Source organism: Microplitis mediator, chromosome 7, assembly GCF_029852145.1.
Source record: "Microplitis mediator isolate UGA2020A chromosome 7, iyMicMedi2.1, whole genome shotgun sequence".
NCBI lineage: Eukaryota > Metazoa > Arthropoda > Insecta > Hymenoptera > Braconidae > Microplitis > Microplitis mediator.
Genome location: NC_079975.1, coordinates 24,670,331 through 24,689,865, shown reverse-complemented (window position 1 = coordinate 24,689,865; position 19,535 = coordinate 24,670,331). Strand labels below are relative to the sequence as shown.

Below are 19,535 nucleotides of genomic sequence, written 5' to 3'. Positions count from 1 at the left end.
CCAATGCTAAGTTACAGGCTTGGCACAATACTGGCTCTTCATATTGGGCCAAGACTTGATATCAGGTCTGGCATGAAGTTATCATCCCGATACATAAACAAGCTCGGGCCAAGCTTCGATTTCTATCTTGACCCAGAGTTATTCAATGTTGGACCAAGCCTTCGCCAGGATTGGGCCCGTCGTCATTTCCTACATGGGTTGCTTCTACAGGACTGCGTCCTGTTGCAGCGCCTAATTTTTTTTCCGTGTAGATTCAAACCATTGTCATTACAAAGTTGGATCTACGTAGATCGAAATAGAATATCGGATTCACATCGTAGAGATTTCTAAACTATCATTTCTCAGGAATCGTTTCTTTTAACTTACGTCTTTGTAGAATCTTTCATCCAATCTCTAAAATACTGTAACGATTTATCGATACATGTCGTATGATTGAGTTTACAAGCCCAATAATTTAGTTCTGATCTTAAAAGAATTGTTAATCGATCATCAGTAGGCCTATCTTCAAATCCCAGCTTTTCATACATGGGTGATATCAATTTTAAAATAAAGGTCTAAAAATAAAATAATATCATTAGTTTCTAGTGTCACCATTAATTCGACAATAATTATTTCGTGATGCCTACAGCGATTAGTTCATAGTCTGCCCGACCGTCAAAACGTTTGTGTAAATAATCAAGCCCAGCAAGAGCTGATTTAAAAGGTAAATATTGAGTTTCTCTTGTTATATATTTGAGTCCATTAAAAGCGATAGCATAAGGAACAAGGCCAGCTCGAGCAAGATTTAACAAATCATCAATGATAGCAGCACGATTTATCACGTGTATTTCTTCAAACGAGTCACTGTTTAATAGATCGATAATACGATACCACGACTGGTGATCATAATTTACGCGATAAAAACCTGGTTAAAACAATCAATTTATCAGTAAAAAAAAAAACCTGATCTACGTCGATTTATTAATAAATCAACACAATCAATTACCAGATTGTTGAACGTTGAAAATAACCCACTTATCAGCATTCAACTTAATTTCGTAATTCTTCGTATTGAACCAATGTTTTGATGAAGTAGACAGAAAATCTTTTTCTGTTTCTGTTGTCCAAGTTACAGGAATCCACCAAGTAACGTTGTTAGACGCTGATTCAACATTTTCTCTCAGAAGGAATCGTTCCTGCTGTAATTTAGCGAATCCATTTTCTATTGTAACTGTTACTACAGGATAACCTGCTTGTCGTGTCCAAGAATCCATTAAGGTTTTAATAGATGGAAGAGTTTTGTCGTCAGTTAAATCTATTTCACGTTGAAATGAGTTCCAAAGATCATCCGGAGTAGCTGATTGATATTTCCTTACAGAAACGTTCATTTAAAATATTTCTTTTTTTATACCCTTTACGAAAAAATACTAATGCGAAATATTAATGGTTCAGTATCATTTTTACGTTTAGTACTATAGGATTCCACGCGTTTTCATTTCCCGACAAAATATCCTATCAGCAAAATTTATCTTTTTTATTTAAATGTTTTATTTGTACTGTTCCCAACTAACTTGGGTGCTTGTTTTTCAGGGAAATTGTGATAATTTATAAATAAAAAGTAACTACCTATTTAGAGTGCTAGTTTTCCAGGAAAATTGTGAAAATTATATTGAAAGATATTTTATCGGGGATATTCTGTCCCCCAAAAAAATTCAAATTTTTATATTTACTATTCACAACTTATTTGGGTGCTTGTTTTTCAAGAAAATTGTGAAAATTATATCGAAAGAAATTTTGTCCGTAGGATATTTCGTCAGGAATATTTTGTCGGGGGATAAAAACGCGTATTACCGTACTATAGGTGTATTTAGTTTCATAACTATATTTGCTGACGTTAGAGTAATTTTTACGGTTCTACAAGATATTTTTTGGTTATTTTGTATTATTTGGTTATTTTGTATATTACATTAACTGCATTACTGTTCTACGCAGCAATGGTTACTGTCATTTAACTTCCTGCTAAGAAAATCGAAAATTTTCGAAAAATTCTGGAAGTTATTATTTACACCCTAGTTTTCGAAAATCGAATTTTTAAGTGTGTGTGTGTGTGTGTGCCATAAACTTTTCTCTAAATTTCAGTTCATTCGATCGAATGGACTCTGAAATATTTAAGAAGTACAGAAAAAAAAAATTTAATCGTTTATTCAAGAGACATTGCTGTCGACAAAGATTAAAAAATAGGGTTTTTTTTTTCTTAAATTTAAAATCACTGAAACGATTGATTTCCAATATTTTTTAGCATTCAAGAATCTTTCCTTGATATTCTGATAATTTCTATTAATTTTTGGCTAAAAGATTGAACTTATTAAGCATAATCGAGCGCAAAACTTCAAAAAACGATCCTTACTGACTATTTTTAATTTCTCTGAATATGAAATGTAACTTCTTTCGAGGCCGAAGAGCTCGAACATGTATTGAAAATAATGTTTTTGAGCTCCTCGAGCTCGAAAACAGCCAAAGTTTCGGGGCTGGCCCGCAGGGTCAACCGTTTTTCAGATTTTTCTCTCTCCGTGTAATCAGATTACTAATGAAACATTATTAATCACACGTATTTTCATTAGCGCATTAGTTTTTTTCCGTAAGGGTTAAGAGAGAGTCTAAAAGTATAGATATGCTTACTTTGTTTGAAGATAATCTCGAATAGCAGAATTGAAAATATTTGAGCCGAAAGTAAGTTCCATCATTCGTAAAATACTTCCACCTTTTGAATACGTAATGACATCAGCTGTTGTACCGATTTCCGCTGAAGAGTTTACTTCCCGTGTCATTGGTTTTGATGAACTTAATCCATCATCTTGAAGCACTGGTTGAAGGTGATCTACAATATATTGATGATCCATTTTCCAATCTGGCTCAATCTAAAAGTTAATTACTAAATTTGTAATGGACATTTGCGCCTTTTGTTTCTCTAATTAACATAATTTCAACTGTATTACTTGAGATGTAGCAAAATATTGATAATAATTCGCAAATGCTTCACTCAACCATAAATATCCCCACCATTCTGGAGTAACTAAATTTCCGAACCACATGTGAGTACACTCATGAACAATTGTAGAAGCAATTCTTTGTTGAGCAATATCTGAAGATTCATTTTTATCATATAGTAAGTGAGTTTCTCGATAAGTTATTAGACCCCAGTTTTCCATTGCTCCAGCAGAAAAGTCTGGCACTGCTACCATATCCATTTTTGGTAATTGATAAGTTTCATTAAATAAATTGCTCAAATAATCCAGTGATTTAGGACCAATTTGTAATGCATAGTCGGTTAAATTAATAGCCATAGGTTGTGCCCAGATTTTTAAATTATTTTTTTTGTCTTCATTAAATTTAAAATCAGATACAACAAATGCTACGAGATAAGTCGACATTCGTACACTACTAACGTAAATATCAGATTCCAATCCATCACCGCTAAAGTTTTTCAAAAAATTGAATATGTCAGAAATTACGAAATCATAATGCTATTAGAAAAAGGACTGGCGAAACGGGATATGGCGGGCAAAACAGATCACCCTAAAATCCCTGGCGGATTCTAATTACGGTAATTACCGTAGTTTGCTATAATTTACGATATTAGGAAGAATTACGGTATATTACGGTAAAATACGGGGTTTTACGGTAAAATATATGTATTTTACAACAAAAATACGATATTTTGAACGTAAATTTTTAGTAATAGAACGGTAGTTTACCATCGAATAGCGACAAGCCTGCGAAATTTTACCGTAAAGTGAAGTATTGCACTGTAAAAGCTGTAAAAATAGAAAAGCACACGGTGCTTACCGTAAAAATACCTTAAGTTACCGTAATTTGCGGCAGAAAAACCGTACTTCATGGTCAATTACGGCCGAATGTGGTAAATTACCATAATTTGGATCCACCAAGGAATTAGATAAAAGAAAATTGTATTTTCCGAAATTGTCCGTAACCGTAAGTTATAACTCTTATCATTTTAGCGAAAAGTTTTCATTAGCGTGGACACCATACTGTATGGTATCGAAAATTTTTATTGGCAGGGAGCGCGACGAAAACGACATCTGATGGCTACAAAAAATCATGCTCGAGAATTATAAAAGATATATAAAATCAGTGTAAAAAATAAAAATTCGTTATAAAATGAAAATATAATAATTTATAATGATATAAATAAAAAAGTGTAATTGTATTTTTGATAGAGAAAATTAAATTGAATATATTTCGATAAAAAAATTAAGTATAAAAAATTTTAATAAATAATAAACACTATTATTTTAGAATAGAATAAGGTTAACCGATAAAATCAAATCAAATAATAAATGACAACTACAGGGGTAATGGTTTAAGAAATAGTAGAATAGTCAATTGAGTTTTTTTAACAAAATTGAAGAAAATAATTTTATTATAATTCATGATAATTTGCTTGCAAATCGTAACTAAAAAAACATAATGTTTTTTTAACCTTCCGTTACACGCGCTTTCTCTAGTGTCTCACTCATATTCTCGCCAACTCTATTAGCTTAAGTAGTCTTGTACAGGGAATCACCGTATAGCGCGAGTAACGAAGGGTTAAATAATAAAAATAATTTTTAGGCAATGATAAAAATCATTATCCAAACCGGACTTGAATCAATAAATTATAAAATATTGTTTTAACCTCAAACGATGAGCAAAGGCAAACATTAACGACACAATAACTATTATGAACTATTTTTAAACTTAATTTTCACGTGTTTATATTCAAAGAGAGCATGATTTAACGTAATTGTATCCACAGCGAGCGCTGCGATCGTTTCAGTTGTCCCCACCATATACTAGGCTCCCTGTCAATACGTTGTAAAATTGTATGCATAGATGATTCGACCATTCCGGGAATAGTAACATTGGCAATAGTTGTCGCGGACGCCGCAATGTCAGTATGGCCGTCGAGCCCATACTGCGTTACCGTATCCACAATGCTTCTGGCAGATAAACCTAGTCTAACGACATCTATATAGTTTTGATGGTAATACGATACTATACATTGATTGACACGCCAGAAATTATGGCGGGAAAACCTAGTAGCATTGTGCCCTCGGCATTGTAGTATGGGTCTCAGGGCCATGCCGTTTCGCCATGCCTGCTATGCATACGTGTGAGCAATACAATAGCTTCAGTACTATACAGTATAGTAAATAACGCCATACTTCTGGGACTCGTGACAATACTGTCTTGAGACCATTCCAGCATGGTGTTGAACGCCATGTATTTCTTACCGTGTATAAATATATAAGGTGATAGATTATTTTTGCCCGCCTTCCTTTAGTAATTAATAATGTTTAAACTTTTAAAATTAAGTATCAGTAAAACTTACATTGCAACAGTTTTTTTTAGCGGCATATTACTTAAGCTATTAAATGATTGAGGTCGTCTAATAACGATAGTAAAATTAGCTTTAAAACTCGGTTCGTCGAAACATGGAAAAGCATGTCTTGCATGAGTCGCTTGAAATTGAGTTGCGGCCAACCACCTAATGAGTTAGAATACAGTGTTATAATTTACTTACAGTGATATTCTTATTAGTAATAACAATAAGTTCACATGAGCAATTTTAACCATAAAAATTTATTTAGTTGACTTACGTGACTTTGCCAGGTCCATTAAAATATGAACTTTTGTAAAAACCAATCATGTCATCCCGTAAAACTCCACTGTAATTTATTTTTATTTCAGTTATAGATTTTTCAGGCAAATATTTATTTAGTATATACACATGTTTTTCTGTCTTTTCATAAAAATTGTCTCCTCGTACATCCAGAGCCCCGAATTCATTATTTATGAGAGCAATTGAATCAATAGCGATGCTTTTTCCATGATGAAAAATTAGTTCATCCGTTACTTTTTCAACGCGGGCTAAAATTGTAACATTACCACTGAATGTAAAATTTTGATCTTCATCCAAAACTGGATTCAAAATTATTGTATATGACAATGGAATTAAATTTTTTGGTAAACGAAAATCGATATTATGAACATTTTCTTTTAACTGATCATTATTTGCTTGATCAACATTCGCATTTAGTGAAACTAATGGAGCTTCAAATCTTAAAGCAGTTGAATTTATCCCTTGAATATAAAAAAGCGCCAAAAGTACCCACAGTAATTTATTTGACGACCTCATCATGCCAAAGTCATAATCACAACTGATATTTGAATTTTATTATGTTGCTTAAATGAAATTGATAGCGAAGATTTTATCTCAAGTGGAAGTGGAATTTGACAGATAAATTCTATGGACATATATTGAAGTCTTCTACATTATCAAACAACGTAAATACCAAAATGATTCACAAAATAATTTTTTTTTTTTATTATTTCAAAATCATTCGAAGTTAATTTGCGTGTTTTAAATACTTGTAAAGATGTCGAAGCGTTTAAACATCAAATGGCTTAAATATCTATTACATTGAAGGAAAAATTCATTATTATCTTTATATTATATTTACTAAAGCTCAAATGATTAATTTATTTTTAAAAATATTTCTAATCCATCCCTACAATCTTAACTTTATCGTTCTGAGAATCTTATAGAAATTGATACTAACGATGAAAAAATATAAAATTTAGAACATTTTATGTTATCTTACAGTAGTCGAAGTATCAATCAAGAGATTGTCATTTTTTTATCAAGGTAAAAACCCCTATACCCGCTCACTTTCCATTGGAGAGATTAAATCACTCAATATAAATTAATAAATAGAATGAAAAACCAGATTTTTTTTTTATAGTTATTTTTTGAAGTTTCGAGTATTAGAATAAAATTTAAGTTTGAAGAATAATCTTGATAATTAATTATTATTAATTTTTTAAATAAGCTCCTTGAGTGTACCCATAGTCGCTCACTAAAAGTTGTCATGTACCATTACTCGACCAACACATGGCCCTATAGTCGCTCAAAGACAATATCAATTAAACTATGATAAGTTTATTGATTTGGACAAATAATTTATAAATTATACTACTTTATTCTTTCATAATATAAAATTTCATGAATTTTAAAAATGTATTTAATAAGATATAGTTATAACAATTCGAAAAAAATTTGACGGACCCTAAATTTAATCTAACGAATGAACGTTAAAGTAAAAAATGCCCGGCTTTGCGCGATTTTGAAAACAGTCATTTAATTTAAATTTGTAATCTATTATAAAATAATTTGATACATCATATTTTAATATATTTAGATTCACAAATAATTATTTATCAATAATAATATTTTTAGTTGTGATTTTTTTTTTATAAAAATTATAAAAAACGCCTTAAACACTTAAAATGAGCGACTCATGGTACTGAGCGGGTATCCCTGATTAAACAACTGAATTCGACCGAATTGAAAGTTTTAATTCTATTATATTATGTCGAATTCTGCAAAACAGAATTCAACTAAATTGAAAATTTGAATTTGAATTAAACAGAATAAAACCGATTTAAAAATTTCAAATTCGTTTTAATTCAGTTCAATTCGGATTCAGAACCAGAAATTGGAGAATTATTTTCGAACTAATCAGAATTAAACCGAACAGAATTATTTAAATTCGTTTTAATTTGGACAAATTCTGGTTTTCCTGCCGAATTAGACAGAATTCATTTTTAAGTTAGGTACCGAATAAACAGAATTTATCTGAATTAAAAATTTAATTCTGTTTAATTCGATCGAATTCAGTTGTTTAATCAGGGATAGGGGCTTTTCCCTTATCTGTAATATTTATTTTAAAAATATAATTTTATAGTTTAAGTTCAATAATCATTTTATAGAGTGGAGTAACTTTTTTCTACATGAATCATAAAACATACATGTATTAAGACACATTTTTTTATATCATTTTTAATATTTGCGTGACCCAAAATTTTTTTAAGCATACGTAAGATTTTATCAAAATAAAATAGAAAATATATTTGAGCAATAAATTATATTATTTATTATTTTTCTATGATATAAGATAAAGTGTGAATAAATATTGATATTTATTTGCTGCATATTTTATAATTTCTAGTATCTTTAAATATTTAAGATAATATAATACAATATAAAGCCTACTACAATAATATTCTGTAATCACAATGTAAAATAATTATATAATAAACAGATTATCAATCAAGCTGTTGCTGATGCTGGTGTTTGATCTGTTTCTTTTTCCAGCCATGCGTTAAGAATTGGCGCATTTACTTTACTCCATTCCAATTTCTTTAATTGTTGAGGAATAGCAGTTTTTATCCAGGGCGCTAAACGATCATCATTCTTATCAACGAACTCACTAATCTGTTGATGATAAAATTAATATTATCGTTATTTTTTGTTTTCGCGATACAAATAATTGCGTTTGAATTATTAAAACGCTTTTTACCTTCTCCATTCTATCAGCTGTAGGAGTTCTATATATGTAATCATTTAGCGTTGAAGAGGTAGAATGAGTTTGGTTTAAGCTAATTATAAATAAAAAAAGTCAATTTTTAATTTTATAATAAATAAATACCAGCGGATCCAAATCTCGGTAAAATATCGCACTTAGGTTAATTCCGGTAAATTTACCGTGTCACATAATCACCGTGTAAAGACGGTAAATTTCAATAAAAATACGGTAGATTGTTAGTTGGTCACGTTAGCGGGTAATTAGGACAATAGGCATCCATGATGAATATCTTTAATAACGACTTTTTCGTAAGGGAAGTGTGGAAAGTTGTTATTGAAACATGACAAGAAGAAATTAATGGGCGCGCAAAAGCCTTTTAATAGTAAACAATGGAAACGTAGTTGGTATGAAATTCCATATTATTGTAAGTAAGAAGTTTCACAAAAGTTAAAAAGATTCTTCAATTCATTTGTTCATCGTGAAATTCTATAATACACGGAAAGAAAATTATGGGAGCGGTTCCCATAATTTTGTGAAATTTTTTCCTATACCATCATAGGAATTACGACCATAAATTATGGGAGCAGTTCCTATAATTATAGGAATAGTTCCTATAATTATGGGAATGATACCCATAACACTATAGGAATGATTCCTATAATTATATGAATGGTTCCTATAATTCATAGGAATACTTTCTATAATATTATAGGAACCATTCCCATAATGCAATTGGAATGGTTCCTATACCATTATGGGAATCATTCCCATAATATTATGGGAATAGTTCCCACACTATTATAGGAACCATTCCTATAATATTATGGGAATGGTTTCCATATTATCATGAAAAAATTAATTTAAAGAAGTGTGGTAATCACTTCTACAATACACAGAAATATTATTAAACATAAAAACAAAAATTCAAACATTGAAAAAAAAAATCGTATTTTGCAAAAAAACATTAAAATTTTTAACAAGAATTTTTTGTCAGTACAAAACATTCAAGGAAATTCAAATTTTGGGAAATTTCTACACTATTGTGCAAAAAAAAAATTTTATGATATTATAGGGATGGTTCCCATAATATTATAGGAATAGTTCCTATACCAATATGGGAACCATTCCCATAATAGTATGGGAATGATTCCCATACCATTATGGGAATGGTTCCCATAATGATATGGGAATGGTATGGGAACTATTCTCATACTATTATGGGAATGGTTCCCATAATATATGGGAACCATCCCTATAGTAGTATAGGTACTATTCCCATACCATTATGGGAACCATTCCCATAATGCATAGCAAAACTTCCCATAATTTTCTTTCCGTGTAGTATTCAGTTTTGAAAGGGAGCCAGCCCTGGCAATTTTGAATCACCCTGGAAACACGGTGGATCCACGGTGGTTACACGGTGGGTTTGTGCCATTTAATCACCGTGGAATCAGGGTGGGTACACGGTGATAAAATGACACAAACCCACAGTGTAACCACCCTGGATCCACCGTGATTCCACCGTGTTTCCACTCCCAGGGTGTTTCCAGGGTGATTCAAAACCGCCAGGGAGGTTCTTAGAATATTGTAAGATTGTGCGGGAATCTTACCGTGGTTATATCGTAAACTCGTGATAAATTTATGGTGGTTTTCTGTACAATTTTATATACTTACACAGTGAGGCTGTAAATTACGTTAAAATGGATCCACCAGTAAAAGAAAAAAAAATTTTTGGAAAATTTTTAAGTGCACGCCTCAAATGCTCATGTTGTAATAAAGACGACAGATATTTTTTTTCCTGACTCGGTTTTTTTTCTTTTTTTATGCATTCGTGTTACACACTAAGTCGATACCGTTTTCTATTATAAACAATTCGCGTGCCAAATGCCAAAAGGGCGTATGACAGCAGTTAGATAGGGTTCCATGCCAAAAGGGCGAATAAAAATTTTTTTTTTGCCATTCTTTTTAGAATCGCTCGAAACGTAAAGATCTGCAGAAAAAAAATTTTTGACGTTCTAACGCCAAAAAAGCGTATCTGAAGATATACGCCCTTTTGGCTTTGGAAATTTTTTTTTTATTTTGAGGCTTAGAACATGTTTACAAAACGATTGGCACCAAAAAAAAAAATTATACGCCCTTTTGGTTCTTCAAAGCCAAAAGGGCGTATAACTTTTATACGCCCTTTTGGCATTTGACACGCGAATTATACTTAATAAAAAAATCGACCACCGCATTAATCAGACTAAATTTTCCAAAATTCATTAATAGGCATACAATTAACTAATCCTTTGAGTTATTGAAATCACTTTATGCGAGCATTTTGCAAAACAGCGGATATTCGACAGTAAATCGTACCTAAATGTTTCACATTTGAGGCGTGCAATAAACGATTAATATTTAGGTGTACATACAATTTTTCAATACGATTGAAATTTTTTATGTAATAGTCGACAGCATAGTCCCAATTTTCTACATTAAAATCGGCAATGTAACCAAGTGCCATTCGTACATTATTTTTTGGAATGCTAGCATTTGTCAGAGCTGTTTCAATATATTGCCGTAAATAAGTTTTATTTTTAGCGCATCCTAAGTATTTAATATACTTTGACTCTCCATTTTCAATCTTTTTCTGCAAAAGAGTTTCTATTTTTGTGCCATTCGCTCCAGAACAAAGGATCCAATTTTCTAAATTAGGTGGTATTCTAAAACATAAAATTATCCCTTCGCAATTAAAGAATTATTTTATATGCTGAACAAAACTTACGGATTTTGTCCTGGATTTTCTAAGTAAGCTAACAATTTATTTGAAGCAATAGTATTGCATTCAGTGTGACCAAGTTCACAAGCAAACGGTAGAATTTCTGATCTCGTTTTCTTCATCATATATGAATCCGTAGAACGTTCTTCGAAACCGACTTCTTCGATAACTTTTTTCATCAAAATTAAAAAGTATTGCTATAATAAATAAAAACTTTTCAAGTAATTTATTTAACTGTTAATTTTATTAACAACAACTGTCAAAAATACCTTAAGATTAGAGTGAAATTTTTGATCCACGATTTTACGTTTCATCGATTTAAAAGAGTTGATTGCATGACGCCATGGAATGAGGTCAACTTCGCGGGAAAGATATTTAGTGAGTTCCAAAAAAGTTGTTAAATTTTGTCTATCATTTGTAGCCATGTAAAACAAATCGTTAATTACTTGACCACGATTTAAAACATGTATCATTTTGTAATCGTCTTTTATCAAAAATTCGGTTATTTTTTTCCAATTTTCCGTGTCATAGTCAACACGATAGTATCCAGATTGTCTTCGATTTACAAGAAGCCAGTCGTCTTTATTGATATCTTCGATTATCAATTCTTGGTCTATTGGTTTCAACCAATGGGATGGAGTCATGCATGAACAAGATGGCTCCGAATTGGTTACATAGTTTATTGGAACACACCATTTGTTAGATGGTTCACTTGCAAGATTGCTGTTTTGCGTAAAAGTTGCTGTACCAGTTTCATAATTTCTTACGACTTTAACTACCGGATAACCTTTTTGTTCAACCCAAGGCTCCATTACGTCTTTTATTTTAATATTAACTTTTGGTTTAGAATTGTCGTGAGCAATTTGCATAGCTTTCCAAAAATCATCAGATGAAGTTACGTTAAATTGACTAATATAGTTAACGAATATTAGTCATCAGAAAATTCAAACATACAATAGAAAGAAATTTTGATAAAAAAGTTATTTTAATACTAACTGATCTTTCAAGTATTTACGAACACCCTCTTGGAAAACTTCTTCGGTCAAAATATTATTCAACATATGCATAATTACTGATCCTTTGTGATAAGTCATTGTTGAAAATTGTGATTTTATTTCAATAGGACTTTTAGGATTCCAATTTAGGTAGTTGTAATGAGTTGTTGCATCCATTGTAAAAGCACTCGATTGAAGAATACGAGCTACAAACATGTTCATCATATCCCAGTCGGGAAATATCTAAAATCATTAGTTCATTCGATTAATACTAACTCAATTAATTGTTTTTAATAAAAAATTTTTTATGAAAGATTCGAATTTTTCATTTCAAATGAATATTAATTTTTTTTGACCCTTCGGCAGTCGCGTGTTCATTAGTTTGGGCATATACGATTCATTTTTCTCGGGCAGTGACATCCTATAATTTGATAATTCCCGATAGACACGATTAACTAGCATAACTTTCTTTTATTATCTTTATATTTTTTATCTCAAGAACCCTTTTGAAAATCACTACACTATGAAAAGTTCCCAATAAATTTTACTATGGGTGCATAGTAACACCGGACTATAAGAAAACTGATTCAAAATTTACAAGTGTCTCATAGTAAACGTATGCGCATAGGCCACAATCGTGTAGTCTGCGCATACGTTTACTATGGGGCACTTGTAAATTTTGAATCAGTTTTCTTATAGTCCGGTGTTACTGTGCACCCATAGTAAAATGTGCTGTAAATTTTTCACAGTGTATCTAAATTCTTTTAGATTAGTTGTAATTAATTAAAAACGTCCCAAGTCACAAATGCTTGAGCAAGATTCTGGTGCCAGTGCCTTGAGCAAAACTCCTAGTCATTAGTGTCTTTTTCTACGTATGGGTCTTGCGCAAGATCATGTAGCAAGAAATCGTCATCAAGACTTGTGCGTGACTTGCTCAAGGCATTGTACACAAGAATATTGAAGATATCTCAGATACGGTGCAGTTGAAAAGTTTCTGCCGCATTTCTTGCGCCAGTAACTTACGGCAGGTACTTACGCATGGTTCACTCAAGATCTGCTCAAGGCTCAAGGTCAATTATGAGGCTTGCGCAGATCTTTAGCGAGCCATGCGCAACTATTTTGTACTATAGTTTTCCTCCAGAATTAAGTTATAATCTGTCACGAATTTCTTGTGTAAGGCTTGCACTAGACTTGCTGTTGAAATCTGGCAACAAGTATCTGCAGCAAGACACATAAGTAGGAAAAGACACTAACGTCTATCGAACTTGAGACCAGGCTTGCTCAAGCCTTGAACAAGATCTTTATCTTTATCTGGGGTAAAACTGATTATTTACGGAAAATTTAGTTGCCATTTTTATTTTTACTATTGTTATTATTTTCCTTATTTCTCTCCATCAACTACTGACAGCAGCACTAGCGTAATAGTTGGATTTAAAAAAGAGCGACGGCTAAGACAAAAAGGCGGGATATTTAAAAAAAAAATTAAACTGAAAATAGAATACAAAAAATTCAAAATAATAATTTAAAAGTTGAATAGAAATTCATAATAAAAAGAAATAAAATAAATGTAAGAAATAAGAATAAAATTAGCAATTGAGGTGTACAATTTTTTTTTACCTTATTTGCAATATAAAATTGAAAGTAAAGAGATAAGCCTTCTTTTAACCAAACATATTTCCACCAAACAGGCGTGACTAAATTTCCAAACCACTGATGAGATAACTCATGAATAATCAATTCAGCCGCGGTTCGTTTTGTTGCAACAGCCGCATTATCATTGACAAGGGCATTATTTTCACTGCAATAAGCATTAATAAATATTAAATTTTTCAGTGATAAATTTAATTAATTTAATCAAACAGAATAATTAATAATTACCGATAAATAATTAATCCCCAATTTTCCATGCCCCCAGATTCAGCGTCGGGAATCAAGTAATTATCGAGTTTAGGTAAAGTGTATTGTATTCCAGTGTATTGAGTTAAAAGAGGTAAAGCTTTTTCGCCAACACTTTGAATGAATTTTATACCATTGTAAGATTTTTTACTAGAACACGTGTTGAACGTTTTGTCGGCATTCGATACACATTCAAAGTCAGAAAGTACGAATGCAACAAGATAAGTTGACATAGGTAGTGTAGGTTGGAAACTGGTCAAAATTTTACCATCTCCAGATTCAGTTGATGAGGATATTGGCATATTGGAAACTGCTGTGTAATTTTTGTAATGATTAAGTGACAAATTGAAAATTGATTTATATTCCGGTTCATCCCAACACGGAAATGCTCGGCGAGCTTTTGTTGGTGAGAAACGCGTAGCTACTAACCATCTGTAAATGAATATGTTCTTTAAATCTGTTACACGATTAATTCATAAAAAATTTGTTATTAATTAGGAAGCGGAAAATATTCCTCAACATGGCTGGGCCACAAAAATCGACTATTCATTTTTTTTAAAGTATATTGAATATATTATTTGGAATGACAAAAAAAAAATTACCGTGAAAATTTGAGCCCTTGATCTCGATTTTTGATATTTTTTTACTGGGCGGGTTTTTGTCTCATAACTCCTAAACCATCGAGATAAACGAAATTGACTTGAATACATTTCTTGAAGGAAATTTAATGCTCTACGAAAAAGGTCTCATTAAAATTTTTCGTCAGATGAACCGTTTCCTTATAATCATGCCTTAACATTGACATGATTTTAGAATTTGATTTTTCAACTTCGGAATTTTGTAATTCGTGAAAAAATCAGTATCCGGAAAAAGCCAATGAACATTATTAAAGAAAATTAAATGCTCTACATAAAATATCTCTTAACAATTTTGGCTAAACTCACTCCTTGAGAGTTATTCAAGGTTAAAGTTGAAGTCTTTCAATCAAACCTTTTTCCTAGAGCATTCAATTTCCTTCAGGAAATGTATAAGTCAACTTCGTTTATTTCGATGGTTTGAGAGTTGAGACAAAAACCCGCTCAGTAAAAAAAATCAAAAATTGTGATGATAGATCTCGTAATATTAAGGGCTCAAATTTTCACAATAATTTTTTTATTGTCATTCCAAATAATATTTTAAATATACTGTAAAAAAAAATAGTTCATTGTTTTTGGCCAGCCTACTACTCAACATATCGATACTGCCATTCTAATACGTCGTACAGTCGACTCTGTCTAAAGGTTCCACGTCGGGACAGGACCATTGCCTAAAGGTTCCCTCCCCACCATCAGCACTTCCCCTACAATATATTCCCCTCGAGCGCCGAGGCGCACGATAAAACGAACACATTGCGCAGTAAACATAACCTCAAAAAAACGTGCATTTAAATTTAGCGCTCGAAGACTGAATTGTGATTCGTCACTCGAGAAAGCGGGTGGGGGAATATCCGGGAACTTTTAAGCAATGTATCCTGGAACCTATAGACAGCGGGAACCTTTAAGCAGAGAACCTTTAGACAGAGTCGACTGTATCTCACATTTGGGAAATTTTTCAGGAGACGATAAAAACGTTTCACGGTCGGCAAAGAAAATTATTTGTAATATGTTTACATTGGTATAACCTACAAATTTATTTTCATGTTTTTCATAAAATACAGGCATTTGTAGTGAATAAATTATTTTAAATTATATGCTGTAAGAAGAGTAAAAATTATGCATAATTACTTTCTTACTGATGTCGTTAATTACTTCCTTAAAATTAACTTAAAATTGGAAATGTTAAGCGTGACTGAACCTAGCGAATGTGGGGGATACGAGATATTAGAATATTTATTTAAAAATACTAAATAAACAATTTAACCTCTAAAATTTTGACATAAGCTGCACATTGTTACAATGATTCCATTTTTCAAGAAAAGTGAAAATGTGAAATTTTATGGGACACCACGTATTAGAATGGCAGTACAGATATAAAATGGGTTTTGTAAAATAACAATTAGTTCGATTCTAAAATATATTTGTTACCTGGTGGAAATATTTCTCTTCAAAAAGTCGAAAAAATTCTTATACAATTTGGAATAAAAATTCTAAAAATTTTACTTTATCTGATAAATTCTGCGAGTGTTAATCAATTCCCTAGCAGACCTGAGTTACCGTAAATTCACGGTATTTTTACCGTAAATCTACCGTAGAATACTGTAAATTACGGTAAATTCACCGTAAATTACGGTAAACCCACCGTAAATTGCGGTAAATCGGTACTTTACGGTGGATTACCGTAAATTACGGCGGGTATACCGTAAATTTACCGTCGAATACGATAAATCTACCGTAAAAAAATTCGGGTGGATTACCGAATTACCGTAATTTACGGTGGATTACCGTATTCCCGTATTTTACGGTAAACCCACCGTAAATTACGGAAAATCCACCGTAAATTATGGTAAAACCACCGTAAATTACGGTAAATCCACCGTAATTTACGGTAAATCGGTATTTTACGGTGGATTACCGTAATTTACGGTGGGTCCGTTAGGGTTAGACGAATTTTTTTATGTCAGAAGACATTTAAAATTTTTCAAAGGACTAATTGAATGAGGAATAAACCTTTTTTAGAAATAATAAGACTAGTGTAAATTTAGTTGATACCTTTACTTACACTTTTTCATTTTTATCATTGAGATATAATGACCTATAAACACCAACAGGAACGCTGCTGATATTACCGACATATTTAAACGTCAGTGAATAGTTCCCAGGTTCAATCGGTTGTTCGAAATCCAGTATTAAAAAATCAGTCTCATTTATTCGAGTCTGCAGTTTTGGTTTGACATTAGTCCCATTAGCGTAAGTAAGATTTGTTGATACTTGATCAATTTTCAGTGTATTGTGAGCATGTAAAGTAATACTTGAAGACTCTCTTAGAAGATTAAAATGAACTCGAGACAGTCCGTCGAATGTAAAATTTCCTTCTAAAATATGTGGTGTCAGTTTAACTTCATATGAAATTGGAATAACATCTTTTGGAAGTCGGTACTCAATAGTTCCATTGGTACTTGTAGCATCCGTGGTCTCTTTGTTTAGTAACAAAAGCAATAGAAGTGCAATCCATTCACCTGCACTACTGTAAAGCATTCTTTAAACGAAGTCAATTTTATTATTCAATAATTTAAGCCAATTTCTGACCCACAAAGGTCAGAATAATCGTATATAAAAAACCGGATGTGTATCAATCGTTATGACCTATTAAATTATTTTCATTCTATATCTTATTTATTTTTATTTACCATAAATAAAAAATTCTAGATGAAAACAATAATTTTAGAATCTAATAGTGTGTACTTCAAATTTATCATCATTATACACATCAAATCTTTCCTTGCGTAAAATACTCAGGTTTATATTAAAAAAAAATAAAAAAATATTTCTGCTAATATTTTAAGACAATCAAGAGAGAAAGAAATAATCTGTTCTATCGACTACAGATTATAAAAATTGTTAACCTGTCCGACAGACAAGCTGCAGCAATTTGTTACAAAGTTGACCGCAAAAAATTGACACTTCTATAAGTTGACGGCAATTAGTCTCTATTGCTATCAGAGCCGGCCCACGCACAAGAGATGATGACAAATTGTACTCTGATAGAAAGTTGACGTCCAATTGTCGTCCTTATGGAAATGCCAATTTTTGCGTTCAGATAAAAAAAATGAAAACGACCCTGACAGACAAGTTGATCGGTAAGTTGGCGTCAATCAGCTGCCGTAATTTGTCACCAAGTAATGCAATAAGTTGACGTCAACTTAGTGGAACCTTTCTGTGTCAACTTGGCGACAAACTGAGGCAGTAGATTGATGTCAACTTTTTGGGAAAGGTGAAGCTAGATTGTAACAAATAGTTACAAAATGTAGAGTTAGCGTCAATTTGATCGCAGCTAACTGACCGCATTTTTCTGACGACTAACTCTTGTTAACGGATGTCATCTAATTTAAGCAAATAAAATAACTGATTGTACTTAAATTATTTGTAGAAAAAAAATTAATTGGAACAGATCCTAGATTCAAAAGGAATTTATTCTTACGATTATTACGGAACAAATAGTTGATTCATTCAGTTTTTTGGAAGTTTTCGTGTTTACAATAACTATGCTAACCGAATTCACAAAAATAAAGATTAAATTTTAACATTTCTATTTAAATATTGGAGGAATCAACTTGAAATTGTATTGGACATATCTATTAAGATCGAATATTCATAATAATACGCGTTGTATATTCTATCACTCTGAAGTATATTGAACTCAAAGATAGTTCGCTATGTTGAACGTTAGAAAATTTTAAGTTGAGAGTAAAGTGCGATCAGCACTTCCATGCTTAATATGTGCAATGTATTAAGGGGTTAGGGGCAGTCAAAGACACGAAAAAATGAGAATTTTCAGTAATTTTTTTTTGCTATTAAATCATTTTATTTTACAAAAGTAATAATATGGCATTATTAAACAATGTTTTGACTTGAAGTCACGAAAATTTGAAAAAAAAAAATTTATAATTTTCAAAGTTATAGCTGTCTGTGTTGACCCAGTTTCAAAAAAAAGGTCCTTGCGGTGACTGTCATAAGTCCTTGGAGATTCATCTAAAATCAATCGGATGAAAAAAATTAGTTTTATAAATAGATAATCCTGGGCCTGATCGAAGCTTTTTTTTTTTTTTCAAAAATTAACAAAATGGCGGCCTCAGGAAATTTTTTCTAGATTTTCAGGAAAAAATCAACAGTTAATTAAGGCCGCCATTTTGTTAATTTTTCAAAAAAAAAAAAAAAAGCTTCGATCAGGCCCAGGATTATCTATTTATAAAACTAATTTTTTTCATCCGATTGATTTTAGATGAATCTCCAAGGACTTATGACAGTCACCGCAAGGACCATTTTTTTGAAACTGGGTCAACACAGACAGCTATAACTTTGAAAATTATAAATTTTTTTTTTTTCAAATTTTCGTGACTTCAAGTCAAAACATTGTTTAATAATGCCATATTATTACTTTTGTAAAATAAAATGATTTAATAGCAAAAAAAAATTACTGAAAATTCTCATTTTTTCGTGTCTCTGACTGCCCCTAACCCCTTAATGACAAAACGGAATTTTGAAATCACACAATATAGTGCAAATCAAAATTAATAAAATAGAAGTTGTAGGAAATTTTTTTTAACAAAAGAGATGCTGTTTAGTTTTTATTGTAATTAAAAAGAAATTCTTTGGAATACCTGAAAAAAATGAAGCCACTTTGATCTGTCACAAATGAATCACTTAAATTTGAATAATATAAATTAGAGTAAGCTGACTAAACGTCCAAATCCCGTGGAACACGACTGGATCTCGTGCGATGTGTACGTCGCAATTTATTACCTCTGTCTCCGGAGGTCCGTTGGATTAAGTAATTACATTT

The 19,535-nt window shown here is 31.6% G+C and overlaps 2 protein-coding genes across 2 annotated transcripts in view; both read right to left on the bottom strand.

Moving 5' to 3' along the window:
- The window catches only part of LOC130671815 (putative aminopeptidase-2), a 29,585-nt gene extending 22,520 nt beyond the window's left edge, over nucleotides 1-7,065 (bottom strand). The window contains exons 1-7 of the mRNA XM_057475903.1: nucleotides 5,640-7,065; nucleotides 5,372-5,527; nucleotides 2,976-3,453; nucleotides 2,659-2,897; nucleotides 986-1,350; nucleotides 627-904; nucleotides 367-554 (exon numbers count right to left, since the gene is read on the bottom strand). Coding sequence (XP_057331886.1) covers nucleotides 367-554; nucleotides 627-904; nucleotides 986-1,350; nucleotides 2,659-2,897; nucleotides 2,976-3,453; nucleotides 5,372-5,527; nucleotides 5,640-6,181 — 2,246 coding nt within the window. The 5' untranslated portion in view covers nucleotides 6,182-7,065. The remainder of the gene's footprint in view (nucleotides 1-366; nucleotides 555-626; nucleotides 905-985; nucleotides 1,351-2,658; nucleotides 2,898-2,975; nucleotides 3,454-5,371; nucleotides 5,528-5,639) is intronic.
- Nucleotides 7,066-7,890: 825 nt separating this feature from the next.
- LOC130671820 (aminopeptidase N-like) lies at nucleotides 7,891-19,495 on the bottom strand. Its single transcript, XM_057475910.1, has 10 exons — nucleotides 19,354-19,495; nucleotides 16,755-17,231; nucleotides 14,040-14,489; nucleotides 13,779-13,959; nucleotides 12,163-12,404; nucleotides 11,436-12,075; nucleotides 11,173-11,363; nucleotides 10,820-11,110; nucleotides 8,403-8,481; nucleotides 7,891-8,317 (listed from the first exon to the last, which is right to left on the bottom strand). Exons 2-10 carry the CDS (start codon nucleotides 17,228-17,230, stop codon nucleotides 8,153-8,155), a joined length of 2,715 nt encoding a protein of 904 aa, XP_057331893.1. The 5' UTR covers nucleotide 17,231; nucleotides 19,354-19,495; the 3' UTR covers nucleotides 7,891-8,152.
- Between the last annotated feature and the right edge of the window lie 40 nt (nucleotides 19,496-19,535).